The sequence below is a fragment of the Mustela lutreola genome, chromosome 4 (assembly GCF_030435805.1).
Source record: "Mustela lutreola isolate mMusLut2 chromosome 4, mMusLut2.pri, whole genome shotgun sequence".
In the NCBI taxonomy this organism is placed as follows: Eukaryota; Metazoa; Chordata; class Mammalia; order Carnivora; family Mustelidae; genus Mustela; species Mustela lutreola.
In genome coordinates this window covers 31,818,371-31,842,936 of record NC_081293.1, presented here as the reverse complement: position 1 = coordinate 31,842,936, position 24,566 = coordinate 31,818,371, and the positions used below count along the sequence as shown (strand labels likewise).

The window sequence follows — 24,566 nt, the reverse complement described above, 5'->3', positions numbered from 1 at the left end:
AAACAACTAAATTATAATACAAATATTTTAATGACTCAAGATGGTAAATAAAGAGATTATTTTTTTAAATAAATAGAGCTTCACTTGTTGGTTAGTTGCTTTTTGAGTGTTATCATGCATGAATTTTAATTTACTGCTTCCTTCCTAAAAAAACACAGTAACAGTGGAAGGTTTTAGATAGGTATGGCACTTCTACAGTAAATAAGGCAGCATTCATTCCTGATAAACTTCCAATGCCCAAAATGATATTGTCTTTGTTTTTCTTGAGCAACAGTAAGAGAAGGAAAATAGTTTGTGAATTTTGCATCACTGTCACTGATTATATATTAAAGAAAAAGCGGTAAAAGGCATTAAGTGTGGGAATAATAAAAGTAAAATATGAAAACCTACAGTGGTTTTTTAAAAAGATTTTATTTATTTATTAGACAGAGAGATAGAGATAGAATGCACAAGTAGACATAGATTTATCTATGATGACTTTTTATGAATAACAAAGAGAAATTTGGTATTAAAAATAACTCCTAGTCATATAATTATTCCCAAGTTATTTTTGATAAATCCCAATTATAACACACGAAGATTTCTTAAAATGAGGATTTTAATTCCCTGCTTACTTCTCCAGCTTCATTTCTGTACCATCCTTTCCTTCCCCAGGCTCTGGCTGCACACTGTTTCCTTTCCTTAGTCCTTGCAATGTTCCATACTATTCCTTCTCCCATTTCACTCCTTTAGTCATCCTCAGCTTGCAGCTCCAGTATTAGTTCTCAGGAACGTCTCTGTTATCACCCATTCCCATTAGACATACCCTTCACCTTCCTTCCTGGCACTTAACAGTTTGTAATTATACACATGATTATGTGAAGTTTTTTTTTGGGGGTGGGAAATCATGGTTTCTCTATTCATCATAAACTGTGAGATTGACAATGTCTGTCTTTCCTCACAGTACAATGCCTGCCACACCAGATACTCCATAAATATTAAATAAATGTTGAATAAGTTTGGTTTCATAAAATCACTATTTAACCTACTGATTATACATGATTAACAGCTGACTTGTCATTAAGAATAATGAAGGTCAGAGGTAAAAGGATGACATTCAAATGTGGAAAAAAAATATATAGCCAAGCAAGAATTCTGTATCATTCTATATCCAGCAAAACTATCCTTCAAAAAAGGAGTGATACCATGTTCTAGTCCTCTGCTTTGTAAGAACAGAAACTTGATTCTGATAATTTACCTGAAGTTGAAAAATACAGTTTTTCAAGTTCTTAAATACAACCCAAATGCTACCATAATCCAATAACAAAGCAATGATGTTGGACTAGGTTTCATTCTCTTTAAAAATTAGAAAATGATTTCTAGCATAGTAAAAGGCTTTACTTACAAATAAAAAGGCCTCATTTTTACCTTTAAATAACTCATTAGCTCTTAGATTTTTGCTTGTGACTTTTTTAAAAGATCATTTCTTTGATGGAATTCTTCACTTGCAGAATAAGATGCCCTTGAATACTTATGACATTTATCCTTTCCTCAACAGCACATCTAATTCTACTATTATGAATGGCATTCAATTATACTACAATAATTCCATAAATATGTTCATCTTTGTTTTGATATCCAGTTGGAAGCTGTACTTTTTGTACTAACAATACAAAGGAACCATATGGAAGCAATATCGGACCATCTGCTAATATTGCCAACATTATTACATATATTACTATAACATTCACTTTTTTCAATCAATTTATTTCCACAACTAATGCTTCCATAATGACATAAATGATGGTATCTAAATAAACTAGTACTTCATTTAAATTATCTATTCAGCTACTTTTTTTTTTTTTTTTTTTTTTTTTTTAAAAGAAAAGTAAGTGAATCTATATACATTCCCAAGATTTGCTTCTGGAACACAATACTTTTGGGGTTCTGGTTTTCAGACAGATAAAATTTTATTACACTCTAAGAGAAGATAGAAATCTTTAGAGTACTCTACACAAATCCAAAAAAACTTGTTTACAGAATTCTTGGCCACAATGTAAGATAAAAGCCAATTACCACTGCAAAATTAAACAAAGAAATAAAAGGTAGAGACTATGGAGAAAACCTATAATGTTCTGACTGCTACCAACAGATCAGTAAGTTGTTGAGCTATCAATCATGCCAGCCATGTGAATGGATAAAAATACTAATTTAGGATTAATAAAAGCAGGAACAGAAAAAGGCTATAGACAATGTTTACTAGAAAAATCTCTCCACCTATTCAAATACTACCCTATCCTTGCGGATTAATTTAAAACATCATTTCTTTCATAAAGTCATCCTTTATAACAAAACACCCTCATGACTTAAAATTGCAAAGAATAGGACAAATTGACCTCATATACCTCCTGATGTATACTGAGAAGGATATAACAATACCAAAGTAGCGCTGTTGCTAAAACAAAACAAAAAAAGTTTAACCTGAATATAATTAAGGAAATGATCAGCAAACTCAAAAAGAGGGTCATACATAACAAACTGCCTAGATTAGGGATCAACAAACTTCTAAGGTCAGATAGTAAACATTTTAGGTTTGTGGGCCACACAGCTTCTGTTGCAACTATAGAACTCTGCAGCTGCAGTGCAAAAGCAGCTATAGGCAGTATGTGCATCAGGAGTATAGCTATTAAAAAAAAAAAAAACTTTATTTATAGAAACAGTTGGGTCAGCCCATGGGCCATATTTTGCCAAACACTGATCTAGACTCTGAATAAATGACAATGTAATGAAAGACCAAATAAAGACTATTGTAGATGGAGACTAGAGAGACAACTAAATATACACACCTTTCTGGGATCAAAAACAACTCCATCATAATTATATTGGGAAACCTGGATATGGATTATAAGAATATTGTGTCAATATATAATTTCCAAAGTTTGATGATTATATGTAGTTAAAAAGGAAATTATCTTGTCTTTAGGAGATACATGTTGAAGTATTCAGGAGTGTACTGTTATGGCCTCTGCAACTAAATCAAGTGGTTAAAAAAAAAGTGGGATAAGTGCATATGTAAACATATGAAGATCAAGCAAATGTGGCAAATTAGATTCTATGGCAAAGGTTACAAAATATTTACTGTATTATTCCTACTTTTCTGAAGTGCTGAAATTTTAAAAAATAAAAACAGGAAACAAACTATGGCACAATAAAAAATATAATTAGTTATACTCTGCCCCCAAAAAAATAATTTCCTGGGGCGCCTGGGTGGCTCAGTGAGTTGGGCCGCTGCCTTCCGCTCAGGTCATGATCTCAGGGTCCTGGGATCGAGTCCCGCATCGGGCTCTCTGCTCAGCGGGGAGCCTGCTTCCCTTCCTCTCTCTCTTTGCCTGCCTCTCTGCCTACTTGTGATCTCTCCCTCTGTCAAATAAATAAAATAAAATAAATTTTAAAAAAATTTCCTTTGAGTTCTTTCTTCTCTGAACTGCCATTTCTATTAACTCATTGAACCATACAGTTCAGCAAGCTCTTATTATGTCTTAGTCTCTAAATTTCTTCTGCTAAGTCTTACCCTCACAAAGCACTTGGTATGGTAGTAGGTATATAGTATATGTTCAATAAACTCTATGCTAATAAAAGATTAGGATGGGGCCATAAACATATGAACAAATATTTCCCTGAGCCATAAACCCCACTAAAAATGACGTGTAACAATATCTTACCTAACTGAAATAGTATCTGTACACACCAAATAAATAACAAATAAATTCTAGGAGAAATTAAACAGAAAGTTGTAGAAAAGTAAATGAAAGTACAGATAAATGAAGTAATTTTACTAATACTGATTAGCCTTTCTGGAACCAGAGCTTAACCACATTCTGGTGATAATTATAAGGTTGTAGTAATAACAATTTACATTTCCAGACTTTGAATTTTTTTCAGAAATTTTCATTATCTCTTTTGTGCTTCATATGACTCTATATGATAGACATATAGAGGTATATATTATTTATACCCAATTGAGAAATGAAAAAAATGAGGCCAAGAGTTGGAGTTGCTTAGTATCCCAGTGCACCACTGGTAAAGTCAAGACTTGAAGCTAACTAAATCTTGTTGCTTCTCCTTTAAGGCATATTCTATATTTGGGGCAAAAGAGGCAGGATAGTAGAGGTAACTTTTTGTTTAGGAGCCAAAGGCAAAAGCTGGGGGGGGGGGTGAATTTTACACATGGGCTTTGAGCTTTTTAAAGAGAACAGTGTACTCTATAGGCAATGAGCAGGAACTAAAAAAGATGAAGCCTCAACCCCATGGTGGAAATTTAAGCTTTTTAGAGTTTCTTCGTGATTTCTGCGCTATTTTCTTAGGACTCTGAGCTTGATTCTATTTTTATTTTTATTTTTTAAAGATTTTATTTATTTATTTGAAAAGCAGAGAGAGTGTATGGTCAGGTGGGAGGGGCAGAGGGAGAAGGAGAAGATTCTTTGATAAGCAGGGAGCCCAGTGTGGGGCTCAATTGCAGGACCCTGATATCATGACCTGAGCTGAGGGCAAACACTTTGAGTCTCCTAGGGCACCTTGATTCTATTTTTTTAAAAATTCCCCACACCATAATCTTATTACAGACCCCTATGTAAATGAAATTTGGTGGTAATTTGCATTCATAAACAGTGTGCACACACACATACACACACACAAAGGATACATATTTTTGAATAAATTTTTACCTACCTTGCTAGATCTCATCATATACCTATGCTTAAATAAGCACATATTTTTCCCATTCTACAGAAAAGGAAGCTAAAGTTAATTATTATAAAATTATTTATTCAAAGTTATACACCTCACTAGTTGAAAAAGATAAAACAGAATCCAAAGTACTCCCATTTCAATGGTGTCCAACTTTCAAGCTATAACATAAAAACAAAAAAATCTCCTTAACTGTTCTAGCCTACATAAACAGCTATACTTGTGTTTTAGATTTACTTATTTGAGAGAGAGTATGTGTGCGTACAGGGTAGGGAGGGGAAAAGGGAGAGGGAGAGAGAATCTTAAGCAGACTTCCCACTGAGCGTGGAGCCTTGAGGCAGGGCTCGATCTTAGGACCCTGAGATCATGACCTGAGCTGAAATCAAGAGTAGAGTCTCCCAGGTGCTCCCCAAGTAGCTATACTTTTAAAAAAGGGTAAGAGGCTCCTGGGTGGCTCAGTCAATTGAGTGTCTGCCTTTGAGTTCAGGTCATGATCCTGTGACTACGTTCCTTGCTCAGAGTCTGCTCCTCCCTCTCCTTCTGCCCCTCCCCAAGCTTGTGCTCTGCTCTCTCGTTCATTCTCTCTCAAATAAATAAATAAATAGTATCTTTGAAAATAAATAAATAAAAGAGAATAACAACTACTAAGATTTCTTTCCTCAAATATTTTACCCAAATCACTAGTAATTTAGTGTATAAGGAGATCAATTTTCCATCTAAACAAACACTGGGTCAGTGGTAGGAGGGGATGTTTTCAAGGGCAGAAAACCAGTCTTAACATTAAAACTTTACTTGCCAAATTCTCAGTCCCTCTTGAAACCCTGTACATTTTTAGTCTGTACCACCTCCTTAGTTAAAATGTTCTGTTAGTTTTCTACTCACTGGATAAAGGAGTAGGTAGAGAAAGAGATGGTTAGTCACAGAACAGGGACAGCAGCTGCAGTAACACTGCTGATGTATTAAAGAGGGATAGATCATGAAATTCAGTGATTAGATCACTGGAAAATAGCTTGAGATCAAAAGAAAAGTCACTTAGGTCCCCTTCCTTTCCTTAAACCCTCAAATCCCACTGTTAACCTTAGCTATTGAAACAATTGTAAATCTAGGTCTTCTTTTTAGTTCCTACCACAGTACTCTCCACCTACTACTTCAACACTGGGGAACTGTGATGGTCTTTGATAATGTGTCCCCTTTGCCCTCAGATTCTCCCCCATTTATCCCTTCCTAAATGTCACTGTTATAGAATCTTTCGTAAATACCATCATTACAGGATAAATTTCCAATCTGTATTTTACACAGCCTTATCCTGTATATTAAATCTTAACCTTTCACCATGGAGCCCACCTGGAAATTGTGTCTCAGTCCAGCAGATCTCCTCAGAATCCCATAAATACAGAAGTTCATTCCTCTTTCAGTGTTTGTGCTTTTCCTTAGGCTCTTTGACCATCTAATCATGGTTTCTCAACTGAGCACTAACTCAGTTAGTTAGGGGCTGAATAATTCTTTCTTGTGGGGAGCTGTCTTGTACATTACAGGATGCTTAGCAGTATGTCTGGCCTTATCCACTAAATGCCAGTAGCACCCTCAACCCCAAGTTGTGATAACCAAATGTAACTCCAAATAACCAAGTATTTCTTGAAGGGCAAAAATCACCCCTGGCTAAGAACTACTGATCTAAATCCAAGTCTCACTTCAAGCCCTAACTCAACCTTGTAATAAATCTCCAATCACTAAAGCCTATAGTCACCCCTCCCTTCTCTAAACCTATATGAAATGTTTTGTTTGTAAAGGACTAGTTTTTTCAATATTGCTTGATGACAGGTTCCATCAAAACTAGGTTCCATGTATATTATATCTTGACAACTGAAAACATTAGGCCTGAAAATAGTTCATTACTAATAATTCCAAATGGTAGAACATGCAAATATTCTCAGAATACAACTATGTGAGAAGTATTCTTTTAAAGCTCTCGAGAAAGCTGAAAATTAACTCACTAGCTAATGCAATAATTCAGGGAACAAGTGATCTTAATTCCATTTTAAAAAGTTCATTCTAAGCCATTTCAAACATAGGATTTCATTTTACTTCCCATCCCACCCTACAATCTAATTACCAAAACTTTTGTTTAATGCTGCAGTAATTTGTATCTTATGAAGAACTAAAGTGCCAGATATTTAACTTACTGTAGATACACTTTTTCACAAAGAATTTTTTAAAAATTGTACTTGAAGTATGAATAAAATATAAGTAGAAAATCAAGAACATGTAAACATCAAAACATACAGATCATAAAAGCCAGATTCGATGTTAACTGCATTTCACATTCACCTCTCAGCTTTAAAAATAAAAGCAAATGAAGAGAAATAATTTATACATTCATTACATATTTATAAAATACCAAAAAGAATCAGACAACATTGAAAAGGAAACATTTTCTATTACTGAGTCCTAAAATAAATCATTCACATGACTGGGCATGAGTCAGTGAAAATAACTGTTCAAGGAATTAAGGCAGTATAGTCTGGGCACCTAAATTCCAAGTGGTTTAGCTTGATCCACTGGAAGAAATGGATGGACTACAGAGTCTTGAAATGATCTGCTGGTCAACTTCTTTAAGTCAAGCTTTTGAGAAGTGAAGAAAGGACAATTCTGGATTCTACTGTCTCATAAGAATCTGGTGTGCTGGTGTTTTATATCATTTGCTGATAACAGATCTATATGAGCTAGAGGCTTTACGTGTACACCACAGATAAAAAGAACCAAACCCACAGCATTAAGCACATGGTAAGTAATCATTACTTTTTCTTAAATCCAGACAGACAATAAAATTGGCACCTTAGTGAGCAAGTAAAGGAGCTAGAACTCTTACCTAGATAGAGGACAAACCTCACTTAAATGTAAATTCTTAAATAAGTACTTGATTGGGTTCTTTCCCTTTAAAGAGTGGATCTCGGGGCGCCTCTGTGATCAGTGGGTTAAAGCCTCTGCCTTCAGTTCAGGTCATGATCTCAGGGTCCTGGGATTGAATCCCATATGGTGTTCTCTGCTCAGTGAGGAGCCCGCTTCCTCCTCTCTCTCTCTCTGCCTGCCTCTCTGCTTACTTGTGATCTCTCTCTGTCAAAAAAAAAAAAAAAAAAAAAAAAAAACTTAAAAAAAAATAAAGAGGGGTGCCTGGGTGGCTCAGTGGTTTAAGCCTCTGCCTTCAGCTCAGGTCATGATCTCAGGGTCCTGGGATCAAGCCCCACATCGGGCTCTCTGCTCAGCGGGGAGCCTGCTTCCCCCTCTCTCTCTGCCTGTCTCTCTGACTACTTGTGATCTCTGTCTATCAAATAAATAAATAAAAATCTTTAAAAAAAATAGAGGATCTCTACCACAGATATATATAAAAATTTCAAAAATTCTTTATAGAAATATTAGATGTCTTGTTCCAAATCTATGCCTGCTAATCAGAATTTCCAAAGGTGGGACCTACCAGAATTAAAAATAGTTAAAAGTAGTTTTGGTATGGAAAATTTTCAGTAACCAGTTACAGTATTTATTTATTTCCCCTTTCTAGTTAGCTAACCTAACATTCACTTTTCTGTAGTAATCAGCAGCCTCTGCTGACACCTTCTGTATAGTGCCACTATGTCTTCAAGTCAGGGAAATCAACTACCCATTAAGGCACTTCCAATCTCATGGAGATATGTCAGCAATCAGTTAGGCCTCGTTTTCTTCTCAAGCCTTCAAGTGTTCTCATCTTCAACCACTAAATGTCGAAGGATGCCTTTGAAAATCATCACCCTCTTCATCTTTCCGCAAACACATGGAAAAATCTCACTGAAAAACTGAACTTCAAGAGCACTTTTTAGGAGAGAGGTCTTGCTAGGGAATGAGCAACAGCAAATCTGAACTTCAATTAGTTTTTGTTCTGATTACTATATACTTTGGGACAAGTTTGCTTTTATTTTTTAAGTAACAAAGATGAAAATAAAAGATTCATTGAAAGCTTGTGATTTGGCAGTATACTAACACAGTTCCTTTCTCAGAATGAATATTTTTCTTCTCTTTATCTCTCTCTCTCTCTCACACACTCTCTCTCTCTCTCTCTCTCTCTGTGCTTGTTATACAGAGGAAGAGTATGGGGGGGAAGTAGAGGTGATGGAGGTCAGGAATCTGCATTTTAAATAAGCATTTAAATAAGCATTCCTGGTAATTCTGAAGCTGGTAGTCCAAGGACAACCCTGAAAAACAAGATCCACAGACAAGTAGTACATGGTCAGGTAGAACATTCCATTCTAAGCAGAGGGAAGAACAAAAACAAGATATGAAGGTATCCATGAATATGCTATGCCTGAGGAACAGGTGCTTTGGTCCTTGCTGGTTCTCAGTTTCTGTATCTGATAAATGAAGAGGCAGACCACACTGTCTCTGAGGTCTTTCCCAAAGTTAATACCTGATCATCACCCAAATTACTCACTGTTACCTGAAGATACTGTGTTCATTGCTATTCATTTATTCACTCAGCAAACTTATAAAGTACTAATGAATGGAGAAATTCAGTGTTAGTCCTCAAACGATGTTTAGTCTGGTGGAGAAAGAGACAATGACCATAAAGTGCCACGGAACAGAATTAGGGACAGCATCACAAAGAAAGCTTGAGTAGAAACTTTATGGGGAAAAAGGGGTGGCATTCCAGGAAGGAATGGCACATGAAAAGGCATGCAGACAGGACGCCACATGCTAGACCCAGAACACAGTGAGCAGTTAAGTATGGTTTTAGCATAACATGCATGCTGGAGAGTGGTTTAAAAAAAACAAAGCTTATAAAGAGAGAAAAAGTTCATATATGCCATGTAAAGGGCTCAGATTTTACCAGATGGAGGAAATGAAAACAGAGAATCAGGCCTGCATTTTACTATGACAGTCTGGTGACAGTATAAAGAGTAAATAAACAAGATACTACCCTACATTTGTCTAGAATCAATAAGACAAGAAAGAGCAAGTGTTGATGAGAATATGGAGAAAAGGGAGCCCTTGTGCACTATTGGTAGAAATGAAAAGTGGAACAGCCATTGTAGAAAAGAATATGGAGGTTCCTCAAAAAATTAAAAATAGAAATACCATATGATCCAATAATTCCACTACTGGTTATTTACCCAAAGAAAACAAAAACACTAATTCAAAAAAAAATGCACTCCATGTTTCCCATGTTTATTGCAACATTAATACAACAGCCAAGATATGGAAGAAATCCAAGTGTCCATCAATAGACAAATGGTTAAAAAAGATGTGGTATAATAATGTACAGACTGAGGGTGCCTGGGTGGCTCAGTGGGTTAAGCCTCTGTCTTTGGCTCAGGTCATGGTCTCAGGGTCCTGGGATCGAGCCCACCAGGCACTCTCTCAGCGAGGAGCCTGTTTCCCTTTCTCCCTCTGCCTGACTCTCTGCCTACTTATGATCTCTATCTTTGTCAAACAAATAAATAAATAAAATCTCTAAAAAAAGAATTTTAAAAATGTACAAACTTGTCCAATACAATCACACTGTATACTAAAAACTAATGTAGTATTGTGTGTCAACTATACTTCTATAATAAAAACGTGATACACATATGTATCTGGTATGTATACAGTGGATATTACTCAGTCATAAAAAAAGATGAGATCTTGTCATTTTCAACAACATGGATAAATGAAGAGGATATTATGCTAAGTGAAATAAGTCAGACATAGAAAGCCAAATACCATATATGGTATACACGTAATCTAAAAAATAGAACAAAAGAATGAACGAACAAAATGCAGAAACAGACCCATAAATACAGAGAACAAAGTGATGGTTGCCAGAGGGGAGGGGGATGAGTAGATGGGCAAAATGGGTTAAGAGTAATGGGAGATACAAGTTTCTAGTTATGGAATGAATAAGTAATGGAGATAAAAGGTACGGCATAGGGAAAAGTCAATGATACTATAATAGTGTTGTATGGTGACAGATGGTAGCTATACTTGTGGTAAGCATGGCATAATGTATAGACTTGTTGAATCACTATGTTGTATAACTGAAACTAATGTAATATTGTGTGTACTATACTTCAATTTAAAAATTTTTAATTAATTTAACTTTAAAAATGAACCAGAAGGGGACAACGTGGAGACAAAGACATCAATTAAGAGGCTACTGTCAAGAAATGATGGCTGCTAAAGCAGAACAATGAGGAGAAAAGTAGGTTCCAAAGAGCAGTTGTTTAGGAGACAAAATCAGATAACCTGTTGACTGGGTGTGGGATGTTAAAAAAAAAAAAAAAAAGGAATTTCAGAATTGTTCTAGTTTTAACTTGGGTGACTGAATACTGGCTTCATTCAAAAAACAGGAAATAAAGAGAGTAAGTTTTGTGAGGCAAAACTGGTTTTAAGCTCTGCATATTCAGAGTTTTGGAAACTCGGGTAAAGGTATCCATAGTCAGTCTGGAGCTGAGGTAAGGAGTGTGGGCTAAGAATAGATTTGGAATTCATTATCCTGCAGATGGTAGTTGAGGCTATAAGACTACTAAAGAGAACAAAATACAAAGAGAACAAGATAAAGGACAAAACCCTAGAAAGCAACAGTTAATGTTTCGTTTTTTTATTTTTTGCTTTTCTTAAGATGAACTTTAACATGTTCACATGCCAAAGAGAAGAAAATGACTAAAAAATCTTAGAAAAAAGGGATTAGAGTGAGATCCCTAAGGAACAAGTATAGAAAATTCAAAATGCTCTAGGAGATCGGAAAAGAAAAGTAGAATCTGATGTTAGAGAAACCAAAGAAGGGAAGTTCAAGACTGGGCAATGGTCTAAAGAACCAAGTGCATTTAAGAGGTCTAAGAAGATACACTGGGTTTATCAAAGAAAGTCCTTAGAGGCAGATAAGTGATAGAAGCCAGAACACTGCAGGTGGGAGAGGTAATAGATGTGCGGAGTGGGAGGTAACTATTTCTACAAATCTGACAGTAGGGAGAGGAAAGAGCAGAAATCAGAGGATTATTGGAGACATTTTCTTCCTGTTCTTTTGTTGTTGAATAAGGGAAATGAAGCTGATGCAGGGAAGTGAGAAAAGGCATACTAAAGATAAAAGAAAAGGTTAAATGATGATGCACGGCCCCAGGGAGACAGAATGGATGGGATCTAGCATACATATAGGATCAGTTGTGGATAGTAAAAAGCACACCTCTTTAGCTGAGACAGAAGAAAAGGATATCTGCTGATGAGGTTAGGTTTGCCTGGTGGTCACTGGTACAAATTCACTTGAGAGTCTATTTCCTCTGAAAATACAAAACCAGCTGCTGAAAGTACAAGGTCAAAGAGGGGATAGAAGGCTTAAAAGTGATAAAAGTTAGAGTAATAGCTGTGGGTGGAAAAGGAAAATAATGGCTGAGTTCTATTATGAAACATGATACATTGTCATGACGATAATCCGGTTTTGTGATTTTCAGTACTAGAACTTGATTATCTTTAGATATATGAGTTGAAAAAGCAAATGACTAAACTGAACTAGAGCAGAAAGCAAAAGCAGAGAAAGACAAAAGGCAAGGAAATTTTAGATACTGGTGTGAGTAAATAATGAACCAAGCAGTGTGGCTAGACAAGGAATAAAGTTATTCTACGTAGAGGCTGCTGATGATAAAACACTAGTCAAAGGACAGGGTCTTTATGAGGTCGCAGATTAAATATAGAAAAATAAGGAAGAGGGAGAGAGGAACAGACAGACGAGAGAAGGCTAGAATTGAGGATTTTTAATATGGAATAATCTTAGATATTGAGGTCCCACAGACAGTCATCTCAGGTGCTGGAAATGTGATGCACATGACTGCTTTAGTCTCACCATGGTCCTGTAGGACTTGAGTAATGAAGACTAAGTTGGGTGTTAAATTCATTTTAAAAAATGAGGGAGTAAGAAGGGGGCTGATAGACAGTGGTGAAGAGAAAGGTAGACGGTAATTACACAAGGGATTCCATTATGTTTTACAAGGGTAGGACGGAATGGCCTAACAATGGCAATGAGGAGATGGAGCATATCAATGCCCCCTGTGGTATGTGGGGCATGACTTCCAATGTGAGCTGCTGGGAAAGCAGTGATCTTATGGGAGAGTTAGGCTCCAAATATCAGGAGGCAGAATGTTCTGTAAGAAGAAGGGATAAAGAGGAGTTTATTTACATCACATATGGGGAGTCCAGAGAAAGAGTTAATGTCTCTGGAAGAAGGCTGATGATCAAGGGAGAGAGAAACTGTGAGGATAAGTCTATGAAAAATTATCAGTGTGGTTACCAAGTATGATAGAAACTAGAAGTAGGGGTGCCTGAGTGAGATAGTTGTTAAGCATCTGGCTTCAGCTCAGGTCATGATTCCAGGATCCTGGGATTGAGCCCAACATTAGGCTCCCTGCTCAGAAGCCTGCTTGTGTTCCCTCTCTCACTGCATCTCTGTCAAATAAATAAATAAAATTTAAAAAAGAAAGAAAGAAAGAAACTGGAAGTAGAATGGGATTTACTGATTTCTGATCTTAAATGAAACTCTCATAGTACTGTTTCAATATCAAGCTGCCCCAAACTCTAGAATTTTATTTGTTTGCTAAGGTTAAACAACAGTGTTAGTTTTGGTGACTATATTATTAAAAGAAAAAAGAACTTCAAGAAACTCGGGCAATCAATGAAACTCAGAATAAAAAGATTAATGATGTTTACAATCATCTGTCATTAATATGGACATTCAGAAAATAAGATTACAGCTTAAAATCTCATGAGAAACTCAAATTTCAAAAGATTAAAGGGTATCCCTTGAAGCATGAAAGATATAGTTTGGAAGTTAAGGCAGTATTTTGATCTCTAGATAGTATGTTTATAGAATACTGCTTGAAAATACAAATCCATTCTGAATATTTACATTACACAGTGAGTTCCCAGCTTAAATTCACTCAGTGTTTGGCAAGAATCAATATAGTACTCTGTTCCCAATTTCAGGATTCAGGGACTTTGTCTCCCCACCTGGTGTCCTTCTCACGGCAAACCCTCTGGTTTTGTAACAGAAAAGCTCTGAAAAATGGGCATATGGAGGAAGACATAGTAGTATAGGACTGAGGATCCAGATTATTTTGAAAACAAATACAGCAGAATGAGAGATAAAAATCCTCAGTGTGATTACTTTGTCGCAACATATATAATACCTATTAGGATTCATATAGCAATGAACAGAATTTTACATGGAAAAAAAGACTGAATCCAAAGTATAATCACCAGGAACAGACCTTCTAACAAAGGGAAATTTCTCAAAGAAAAAAATAATAAGGCAGAGAACTTAATAAAAGAGTATTCCAACCAGATCAAAGAGAGCATTTCTGAAAAACTAAACTCATGTTAAAATCCTGTGTAATTTATTTATTTTTTTAAAGATTTATTTATTTGACAGACAGAGAACACAAGTAGGCAGAGAGGCAGGCAGAGAGAGAGGGGGAAGCAGGGTCCCCACTGAGCAGAGACCCCAATGTGGGGCTCGATCCCAGGACCCTGAGACCATGACCTGAGCCGAAGGCAGAGGCTTAACTCACTGAGCCACCCAGGCGCCCCCAAATCCTGTGTAATTTAAAGTGGCAATTGCACATTTTTTAATTCTTTTTGTTGTTGTTGTTTTTAAGATTTACTTATTTATCTTAGGGAGGTAGGGAGGGGGAGGAGAAAATCTCAAGCAGACACCCTGCTGAGCTTGCAGGGCCCTACTCTCTACCCGGAGATTGCCACCTGAGATGAAATCAAGATTTGGATGCTTAATCAACTGACCCACCCAGCTGCCCCACTTTGAAACTCTTTTACAAATCAATCCCAATTACAGTATCTCTTGTCTATAGCCTTATCTCTTCTCTTTCTTAAAAAACAAAAAAAAAAAACAAACAAAACAGCAACAAAAAACCAAAACAACTTTGGGAAGAGAGATCACTGGAAGATAAAAGTAAATCTACACCTCCAGATAAGAAAACTGCTGTTTTAGAGCTACTGCAACTAGTTTGTTTAGAGGCTCTTCTGTTCACGAAGTTCTTTCCCATTTCCCTGTCACATTTCATAATCACAGGTGGGAGGCAGGACAAGGAATATTATGATTACCCAGGCTATTCAGATGCCAAAACTGCAGCTCACCAACTTAAGGGACTTTAGGGATTTTGGAAGTGCTGCCATCTTCTGAGGCTCACAATATGGAAGGTAACCATGCTTTTTGACAAAACAGTTCACAGCACTGCCTTGCAGCACTCAAAAGGACATTTTATTCAGGAGACAAGTAATATAATACTAAGTTCCTTCCTCCCATTTACTGTCTACAGCTGGACTTACAAATTCAAATGCCAGGCGGGTTAACATACCTCAGTAAAATATGTCCCAAATAAAGAAACGATAAATTGATCAAGTCAATCAACAGTAAGTCTCAGTGCTGAGGAGGCTAAAAGGGGATGGGAAACTGGAGAGGCTTACTTTTCGTAGAGAAGGCAGCTGCAAATCACTTACTATTGCCATGTACAGATCTGGTTTCCTAAATCTGATTTTTTAAGAAATCTAGATTTTCATGTGAAAGCTTCAAGACTTTAAATGACAGCAACTTAAAAAAAACCAAAATAAACAAACAAAAACTGCAGCAAAATACTTTGGCAAGTGAGATTTGGAGATCAGTCTGAGTGGTATCCAAATATCTGCTGGGGTGATACTATTTTCCTTTAAACCTGAAAATATTTAGGGGCACCTGGGTGGCTCAGTGATTAAGCCTCTGCCTTTGGCTCGGGTCATGATCTCAGCATCCTGGGATGGAGCCCCACATCGGGCTCTCTGCTTGGCAGGGAGCCTGCTTCCCCCTCTCTCTCTGCCTGCCTCTCTGCCTACTTGTGATCTCTCTCTCTCTGCCAAATAAATAAATAAAATCTTTAAAAAAAAATTTAGGGTTGATTTTTTTGTTTTACCCCTCTAAACTACAAACTGTGGAGTATTCGATCTCAAATCCTACACCACCTCACTTTAGCCTGTTCATTATTTGGGATACTTCACAACACATATGGAAATGTAGTTATAATAGTATATCAGTAAATCCATGCTATATGTATTTTTAAAAACAGTACCCCTGTTGGGGCGCCTAGGTAGTTAAGTCTATTAAGCTTCCCACTCTTGATTTCACAAAGGTCATGATTTCAGGGTCCTGAGATGGACCCCTCCTCCATCAGGCTTCAGAGCTCAGAGGAGGAAGGGTTAGCTTGAGATGTTCTCCTCCCTCTCCTTCTGCCTCTCCCCTCAACCCCTCCCTAAAATAATAAATCTTAAAAAACAAAAACAGTATCCCTGTATAATAATTACAGAAATTACGTGAATTTAAGAACAGCACTGATTACATATTATTTGCACATGCACTCATATTCTACTTAGCCTATAATCTTTCTATTGAATTAAGTATTACTTGACTTTTCCTTCTTTCACCATCATTGTTCCTAAATTCCCATAGCAGAAGAGCAGTAGAAATTCAAGATGGGAGACCCAGCAAGGATTTTACTCAGGATGACCATTTTCGAGGCTGGGACACATTTAGCGGTATGCAATTATCTCCAATGAGAAAGTGAGCAGAACTTCCAAGTTCTATTTCTACATATGCCAAAACGTGCCAACATATCCTGGAACATTATTTCGCTGCAGTTTTCTTCACTTCCACATCTCCCCTTTCCCAAATATACAAGGCTGTTAGAAGTTTGTTTTTTGTTTTGTTTTTAAGATTTTATTTATTTATTTGACAGAGATCACAAGTAGGCAGAGAGAGAGAGAGAGAGAGAGAGAGGAGGAGGAAGCAGGCTCCCTGCAGAGCAGAGAGCCTGATGTGGGGCTCGATCTCAGGACCCTGGGATCACGACCTGAGACGAAGGCAGAGGCTTTAACCCACCGAGCCACCCAGATGCCCCAAGGCTGTTAGAAGTTTTAACCACTTTCTAAGTTCCTTCGCCAAGCACAACGCCTGGCGCTGAGAGCGGCTACAAATCGTGCCAGAGGTCTGAATGAATGAAAGCCTTTCCATCACAGCGCACGCCGCTTTCCTTACTAGCGAGTCTCCTAACTTCAGCCCCACCGGTTTCCCGGGCCAAGTTTCAAAACACAGAACATTTTCACTGAACTCGTTATTTTAACTCCGGGTGAGTCACTGGGGGAAAAAAAAAAAAAAAAATATATATATATATATATATATATATATATATATATATATATGTAAGCTGTTTCGTTTATGAAGCAAAGACAACAGGACCCGAGTGAGCATGTCCTGCGTGCCCTAATTTAAGGCTTTAAAACGAATTTATTCATTTATTTGTCAGAGAGACAGCGAGCGAGCACAAGCAGGGGGAGCGGCAGGGGACGCAGGGGGAGAAGTAGGCACCCCGCTGACGCTGGGATCACGACCCAAGCTGAAGACAGACGCTTAACCGACTGAGCCACCCAAACGCCCCTAATTTGAGGCTTTTTAAAGTACTGAATTGGTTACAATCACACTAACCACTGGAAAGAAAAAAAAACTCCTGGCAACTTTAGGGCACCCCTGGGGATGCCATCCTCAAAGCACCTAAAATCAAAGAAACGCTCTTTTCCCGGAGCGGTCCAGGCGGCGGGTCGCGCGGTCGCCCGAGCGCTACCGTCCCCGCCGCGCGCCCTGCACGCCGGCCCGAGACCACAGGGCGCACCGGGACGACGGATAGCGGGCTCGAGAGCGTGTCCCCCGGGACTCCAGGCATTCCGGTTGTCGCCGCGGGCCCGCGCCGGCCAGGGACCTCGCGGCCGGGTACTCACCCGTTGGGGATACTGTTCTTCTTCACCATGACGCGAGAGGTGCGGGGCTTCCACGCGCCAGGACACCGCGCCCTCAGCTTTCTTCCAGAACAAACCCCCGGGGAGCTGCGGCCCCTAGAGCACACACCCGGGCCGCAGGTGACCACAGCTGGCGCTCCCGCAGGCGCTAGAGACCCAGGCCAGAGCGGGAGTGACAGGCTCCGACGCCTCAATTCCAGTCAGAAGCGCAGGTACCGGGTGAGCAGACGTAGCGCACCGAAGATTCCCGAAGGCGCACGCTCTGCGCTCGCCAGGGACCCAGCCTGCTGAGGGGGCCGCACCGCGCATGCTCCTGGACGGCCTTGACGTCAGTCCCTGAGCAGGGAGCGTTAAGCCGGCGGCGGGCTGCGGGCGCTGTGGTGAGGAACCTTGCGGGCGGTTGGTGACCTTTGAGAGTCCGCGGTTAATGGTGCGTCCTGCCTCAGCTGCTCATAAATAGGAAGAGTGCATTATCCATCCAGGTGAATGTCATAGTTCCTGTTAAAGCCCCCTGACTTTCCCTGTTAGACACCCCGATATCTTGTCTAGTTGGAGCCCTGCTCTGTGGACTAAACTGGCGACGGCCCCCTGGACCCAGACCCAGACCCGCAGAGGCCGCTGGGACTTGTAGTCCTATCCTACCCGTCAGTGATTCCCTTGGGAAATTAAGAGGGTTGAGAACCACTCCATTTTGCAGCATTAGAGAGTAGTGCTTGATTTGCATCAAATCCAAGACCATGTTATTTATTGAGTGCTTATTTTGTGCTGGACATCTTGCTAGGATTGGTGGAGGACAGATGAGTCTGGATCCCAGCTCTCGTCCTCGTTTTAGGGTAGGGAAAAAGATGAACTTGCAGAGTAGGATGTAATGAACAAAAAATTACAATCATAATGCTTTTGGAGGTCACAGAAGATCCAGAGTCAGAAAAAACTTCCCAGAAGTTGTGGGGTTTGGATCAGCATTTGAGACGTGGAATGCTCTGGTTTAGAAGGAAGTTGCAAAAATCCAAGGATGAATGTGGCGGGGAATATAAAGAAGGTTAATCAGACTATAATCAAAGGTTTATGTTGGAGAGTGGTGAGCAGGGCTTAGGTGGGAGAGTAGACACGACGATCCTTTGGCCTGACTTTCAGGAACGGCCTCATTTTGACTTTCTCTCCAGTTGAGACTCATAAGTAAAGGCACTGAGATAATGTCAGGTTTAAGTAAAACGCAACATCACAGGACTTACCTGTGCTGTTTCTGGACATCATGGCCCGTGTTGCTCCATGAATTAATACATTTTTATAAATCCTGTGATTAACTTGAGAATGGCAAAATTACATTACACGGTGGGAGTGTGTATGTGTGTGTGTATGTGTGTGTTAGATATAAACTTTTAAAGTTTGCCACAGTTTTTGTGACTTGTTTTGGCATTAATCAATCTCTAATGTACCTGAAGTCTCAAGGGAAGTAAACCCAAATTTTTCTTGACCTATAAGAGCAGCTTATGGTGATTTGAGGGCTTAGTCCTGTGTGCAGTGCATGATTTAGTTTTGATGCCTTTTAAAGACATATAGAAGTTCACAGAAAATCATTTGTCAGTCTACGTGTTCCTAGTTTTTTTATTTTAGAAAATAAGATGATAGTTAACTAAAAGTTACTCATTTTTTAATTCGTTGGGTAATGAAACACCTGGAAGTCATGATGCTTTCTGTAAAACATTGTGAAATAATGCTGTTATATTTACCTAATTGTAGAATATCTTTTTGTTAAATGCTACCTTTTCTATACCTTAGTACCAGTATATTTGCCATATGTTTAATAAATTTTGATTTTGGCAAAATGCTCTCCATTGCCTTAATTTTACTATAACTTGGAAGACTAACTTTTGTGTATAGCGTCACAGTGCAAATCAAAGAAGTATGGAAAAGAATGACTGGAGAAACACTGCTGTAAGGGAGTTCAGAAAGGATTGATTTTACTAAGTGACAATAGATGAACTAAAATAAATTGAAGTTGGATTTGGGACTGAATTCAGTTCTGCTAAGGAAGGAAGGTGGATTAATACATTTGGAAAGATTTCCAAGAGCTGGGAGAAAACTAAAAAGAGAAATAAATTCCTAGTTACTTCATAATTAAGAAATATTACTAAATATCAGAATATGCATGTTGTGACCATTCCATATGCTAGAGATTTTTCTGTAATTTTATTCTGCTAACACTCCTGAAACCAAATGGCATGTGACAGAAGTAATCAAGGTGATTTAGTGTTAAATTTATACACAACATAAAATTTCATTTTAGGAATCACGATAGTGATAAAGGCACAATTGGATAAATTTGCAGAACTCAGAGATTTCTAAATGCTAAGCAAGAGGCAAACATTTGGATCAGAAAAGGCTAAATGAACAACTAGACTTTAATTCTCAGGTTTTGACTATAGACCTCCAGGTCATCTGACACAAAAATAGCTAATCCTCAATTTCTTTACTCTTTAGAAAGAGCTTTAATTGCAAGAATTGCAAATTAGCAATAACCTTAAAGAGAAGATTGGGTTTAACTGTTGGAGCCAGTTTTTCAATAAAGAGAGCTGAATTGCTGTAAGAAGGTAAAAGTCTGAGTCATAATTTTTCCTTACTTATGCAAAATTTTCAAAAAAGCAAATGCAATTTTTTTCCGGATCTTCAATTTTATTTATGAGTTTTATTATTTAATCCATAATCACTTATTTATTTTATATCATTTATGGAATGATAAATGAACCAGGTTAGAAACATCTCCAGAGGGGCGCCTGGGTGGCTCAGTGGGTTGGGCCGCTGCCTTCAGCTCAGGTCATGATCTCAGGGTGCTGGGATTGAGTCCCGCATCGGGCTCTCTGCTCAGCAGGGAGCCTGCTTCTCTCTCTCTCTCTCTCTCTCTCTCTGCCTGCCTTTCCATCTACTTGTGATTTCTCTCTGTCAAATAAATAAATAAAATCTTAAAAAAAAAAAGAAAGAAAGAAACATCTCCAGATATGCAAAACAATACCTTTGTTGAAAATTTCTTGTATAATGTTTTAAATTTATTGTAATAGAGATATGTATAGGAGGTTCTGTCAGTAATGTTTCCCTGGGTTTAGCAGATAAAAATTACAGATGTATGTATCAGTAAGCCAGGAATTGATTTGAAGGTCGTTTTAGACATTCTTGCAGAATGCCAAGTGAATTAAAAATTCTCTTTTCCTGGCGATATATTCCTATTGTGCCTAATTTTGGTATATCAGTAGAAAGAATCTTAAAGATATTTTTAAGTCTTAAATCAATTTCCTAATGTCTCATTACTGATTAAACAAAGAATTTAGACCTGATTCTCTTCTGTTCTTCTGTTCTCTTCTAGCATAGTATTTTTAATCATGTTCTGGATTTCTCACCTGAATGTCCCATAAACATCCATTAAGAATATCCAAAAACTGAATTTATTGATCCCTACCCCAACTACATTCCTACTTTGACAATACTTAAAATGACGCCACCTTTCAGTGACTCAAACCAAACACCTGGATTGGTTCTTCCCTCACTTTGTCTTCTCCATCTAATTGCTGTGAATCTTGTGACTGCTGAAATCTTGTGACTTTTACCTTTTAAGTGAAGATTTCTCCACACTCCATTCCCACTTCCGTTTTTGACTTCGATCTCTAGCATCTCTCATTGGGACTATTATAATGGCCTCCTAACTAATCTTCCTGCCTCTGGTATATATCTCCATGTTTAATCAGATATTTTTTCTCACTAAAGTTTTATTGTTCTCAGAGGGTTCCCACATATTTTAATTGAAGTTATTCCCAGGTATTTTGAAAATGTTTTTGTTTTATTGCTATTATGGAAGTGATCTTTATTATATTAATATATAGGGAAGCTATTAACTTGACATATATATATGTATATATATATATACACATATGTATATAATTTTCTAATTGTGTCGGAACTTTTTGATGGAGTGTCTTGGGTTTTCTACTTATAAAAAACTATCCTCGGGGCGCCTGGGTGGCTCAGTGGGTTAAAGCCTCTGCCTTCCGCTCAGGTCATGATCCCAGGGTCCTGGGATTGAGCTCCACATTGGGCTCTCTGCTGGGCAGGGAGCCTGCTTCCTCCTCTCTCTCTCGATGCCTGCTTCTCTGCCTAGTTGTGATCTCTGTCTGTCAAATAAATAAATAAATAAATAATCTTTTTAAAAAATCCACTGTATTTAAAGAGTTCATACCAATTGATGAAAAAAAGGTGAAATTTAAGAAAATAGGCAGAGGACATGAATTGGCATTTTAAGAGGTGATGACTTTCAAAGGGCTGATGAACATACGAAAAGATGTTCGATGCCAAGACAAAAAGATGTAACTGCCCCCCCTCCAACTTTTTTACAGATGTCAGAAGATAACAGTGCAGAAGAAAATGTAGACAAGCATCTCCAAAAAGGTTCTGATACTGCTGATTTCTATTTTTTAAAGATGTAAATGACTAATCCTATCATAGAGTTTCAACTGGGAACACAAGTTTCTTAAGAAATGAGTTCAAACAGAAACTAAACTTCCTAGATAATACAAGATGGGCATAAGAAAATACATAGTAAAGTCAATATATGTAATAAAACCAAATTTTGTTTTCTCTTTCTTTCTGCGAACATGGAGAAGTCACTAGTTCTTGAGACTGTGTTGGTCCACAAACATGCATAGATACAAAACCTGCTTCAGGAAGCTCCAAATCTCACATATCTGGAAAAACATATATAAATATGGTCGAAGCCTGGTTCATTCATCCACCAAATATGTATTGAGACCCTATTTTGTGACATCTGCCTATTGTAAATTCTGGGAATAGAGTATATACAAACCAACTAGTAATTTTTAAACTTACCAAGGAATACTGCAGTTAAGAAAGAGGATTCTCATTACCTATAGTGATTTAGCTTTATACTTATCCTTTATTTCCATTAGCCTCTATGCAACCTTCTGAGTATTCAAAAGAGAAGAAAAAGAAAAATGCAAGGCAGAATAACCAATTGGCTCTCCATTTTCTACTGTACATAGGACTGCACAACCCTTATCTTTCTCAATCCATCTGGTGGATTGTCTGGTGAATGAGCAGAAAATAACTCGTGTTTTAGAGTGCACACACTACCTGGAACCTTCTTTATACTCATGTTTCATATCCTTTAAGAGCTGGCAGAAGTAGGGGTTAGCAGTATTGTACTGACTTTTCAGAACTGACATAAGTAGTTAAAATGGGTACGTAGGCACTTCTCTCTCTTCCTTTCAGATCCCTTTCTCTTCAGTTTAATCATATTGAAGTAACCCGGCTTTGTTATTTGTATACTCTACAGAACAGTTTACATAGAATGTGACTGTTCTCCTGCTTATCGGAGCTTGCTTTTTTCTTTGTTTTTTTTCTTTTTTGAATAACTACAAAGAAGGACTCTCCAATAGCTAAGAATAAAGAAGGTAGGGGAGAAAGTCACAAAAAGAAGCAAGTTTCAGTTCTGACTATTTAGTCCAGAATGGAAAAGAGGGAAGGGCTAACAGCCTTTGGTCTTAGGTTCTAAGCTCACATAGGACAATGATCCGGTCTTTGTAATTGTCACGATCTTTAGAAATACATGCAGTTTAGCTATTTAATAATCACTTTTTTCTACTGTTGCTGTTTTATTATAAGAAAGTGTCATGAACTCTTTATTATGTTGACTTCTTGATAGATTTAGATGAAGAAGAAAATCAAAACATAATAGAAACATTGAGAGGCAAAGTAAGAGAGAAGCTAAAAAATGCTAAGGTAATGCTTCTTTTTCTTTCCTGTTTTCATATTTACTATTTACTGCAATATATATCATAATAAACTTTTCTTTGTCAGAAAAGAGTGAAAATTCAGCCTTAACATAGCTCCTTAAATCCCAAATGCTTTGTCTTTTCCATGCTTTTTCCCCCAAACCTAAAGCTAAGAAAAGTTGAATTTGTCATGGTAACTCTATATGACATCTCAAGGGAAAACATGTATGTACTTGTTAAAAGAAAAGCATTGAAAAATCTTGATTTTTTTAATCCATTTTGGATAAAAGACTTATGAGCACAATTATGTCTATTATTTGTGAAGATTAAATTTTCCATACCGTTTACTTATGTTGTGTTTCAGATTAATCAAGATGAAAAATCCTCACCTCAGCTACTCGTTGATGAGAAGATGTATCAATGGTCTAAGGTAAATAATTTTTTATACTTTTTAGAACAGCTTTATTGAGTTATACTTTATATAGCAAAATATCACTCATTTTAAGTGTATGATTTAACGATTTTTAGTAAACTCAAGAGTGATGCAATCAATACTATAAGCCATTATTGTCACTCCATAAAGATTCTTCATACCAATTTACAGCATTCTTTATTCCTACTTGACATTATTTTTATCCTAAAAAATTATAATAAAATACTGTAGGTGATCCCCAACTTACAGTTTTTGTTTTACAATTCAATGTGTAATCACATATTTGAAACTTGAAATGACAAAACAACTCCTCTGTTTTAGGGGAACTCGCTTATTTAGGGTAAAAGTTGCTAAGCACCTTTAGCCCAAAGATTCCAAGTAAAATGTCTTTATTAGGATCAAAGTTTTATTTCTCTCTAGTTGTTAACAGGTAGTTAAACTGCCAGGAGAGCTCTGCCATCTTTAGCAGATGGTTTCTATCTCAGAGTCCAGTGGCAAAGCTCCAGTGCCTTTATTTGCTGGCCACAGGGAAAGAAGGAAAGAGCCACAGGGTTGCAGATTGATCTCATATAGGGTAAGACCTGCAAGCTGCACACATTACTTCCCCTAAAGGAATGCAGGGAAAATATTTAGGTACCCCTCACAAAAGTAGATTCTGTTATTAGAGACAGGGGGAAAGACCATAATAGACAACTAGTCATTTCTGCCATAAGCAGCGAGACTAACTCTACAAATTTTAAAATGCAAGGAATTTTTAAAAAAGATTTTATTTATTTGACAGAAAAGAAACACAGTGAGAGAGGGAA

The 24,566-nt window shown here is 37.6% G+C and overlaps 2 protein-coding genes across 3 annotated transcripts in view; one reads left to right on the top strand and one right to left on the bottom strand.

Moving 5' to 3' along the window:
- LOC131828611 (uncharacterized) overlaps positions 1-17,853 on the bottom strand; it is a 50,520-nt gene extending 32,667 nt beyond the window's left edge. For both annotated transcript variants that reach the window (XM_059169339.1, XM_059169340.1), the window contains exon 1: positions 17,533-17,853. In XM_059169339.1, the coding sequence (XP_059025322.1) occupies positions 17,533-17,561 (29 nt within the window). In that variant the 5' untranslated portion in view covers positions 17,562-17,853. The remainder of the gene's footprint in view (positions 1-17,532) is intronic.
- A 106-nt stretch (positions 17,854-17,959) lies between these two features.
- Positions 17,960-24,566, top strand: part of CC2D2B (coiled-coil and C2 domain containing 2B) — a 118,455-nt gene continuing 111,848 nt past the window's right edge. The window contains exons 1-5 of the mRNA XM_059169342.1: positions 17,960-18,032; positions 20,032-20,141; positions 21,933-21,984; positions 23,258-23,334; positions 23,692-23,757. Coding sequence (XP_059025325.1) covers positions 21,933-21,984; positions 23,258-23,334; positions 23,692-23,757 — 195 coding nt within the window. The 5' untranslated portion in view covers positions 17,960-18,032; positions 20,032-20,141. The remainder of the gene's footprint in view (positions 18,033-20,031; positions 20,142-21,932; positions 21,985-23,257; positions 23,335-23,691; positions 23,758-24,566) is intronic.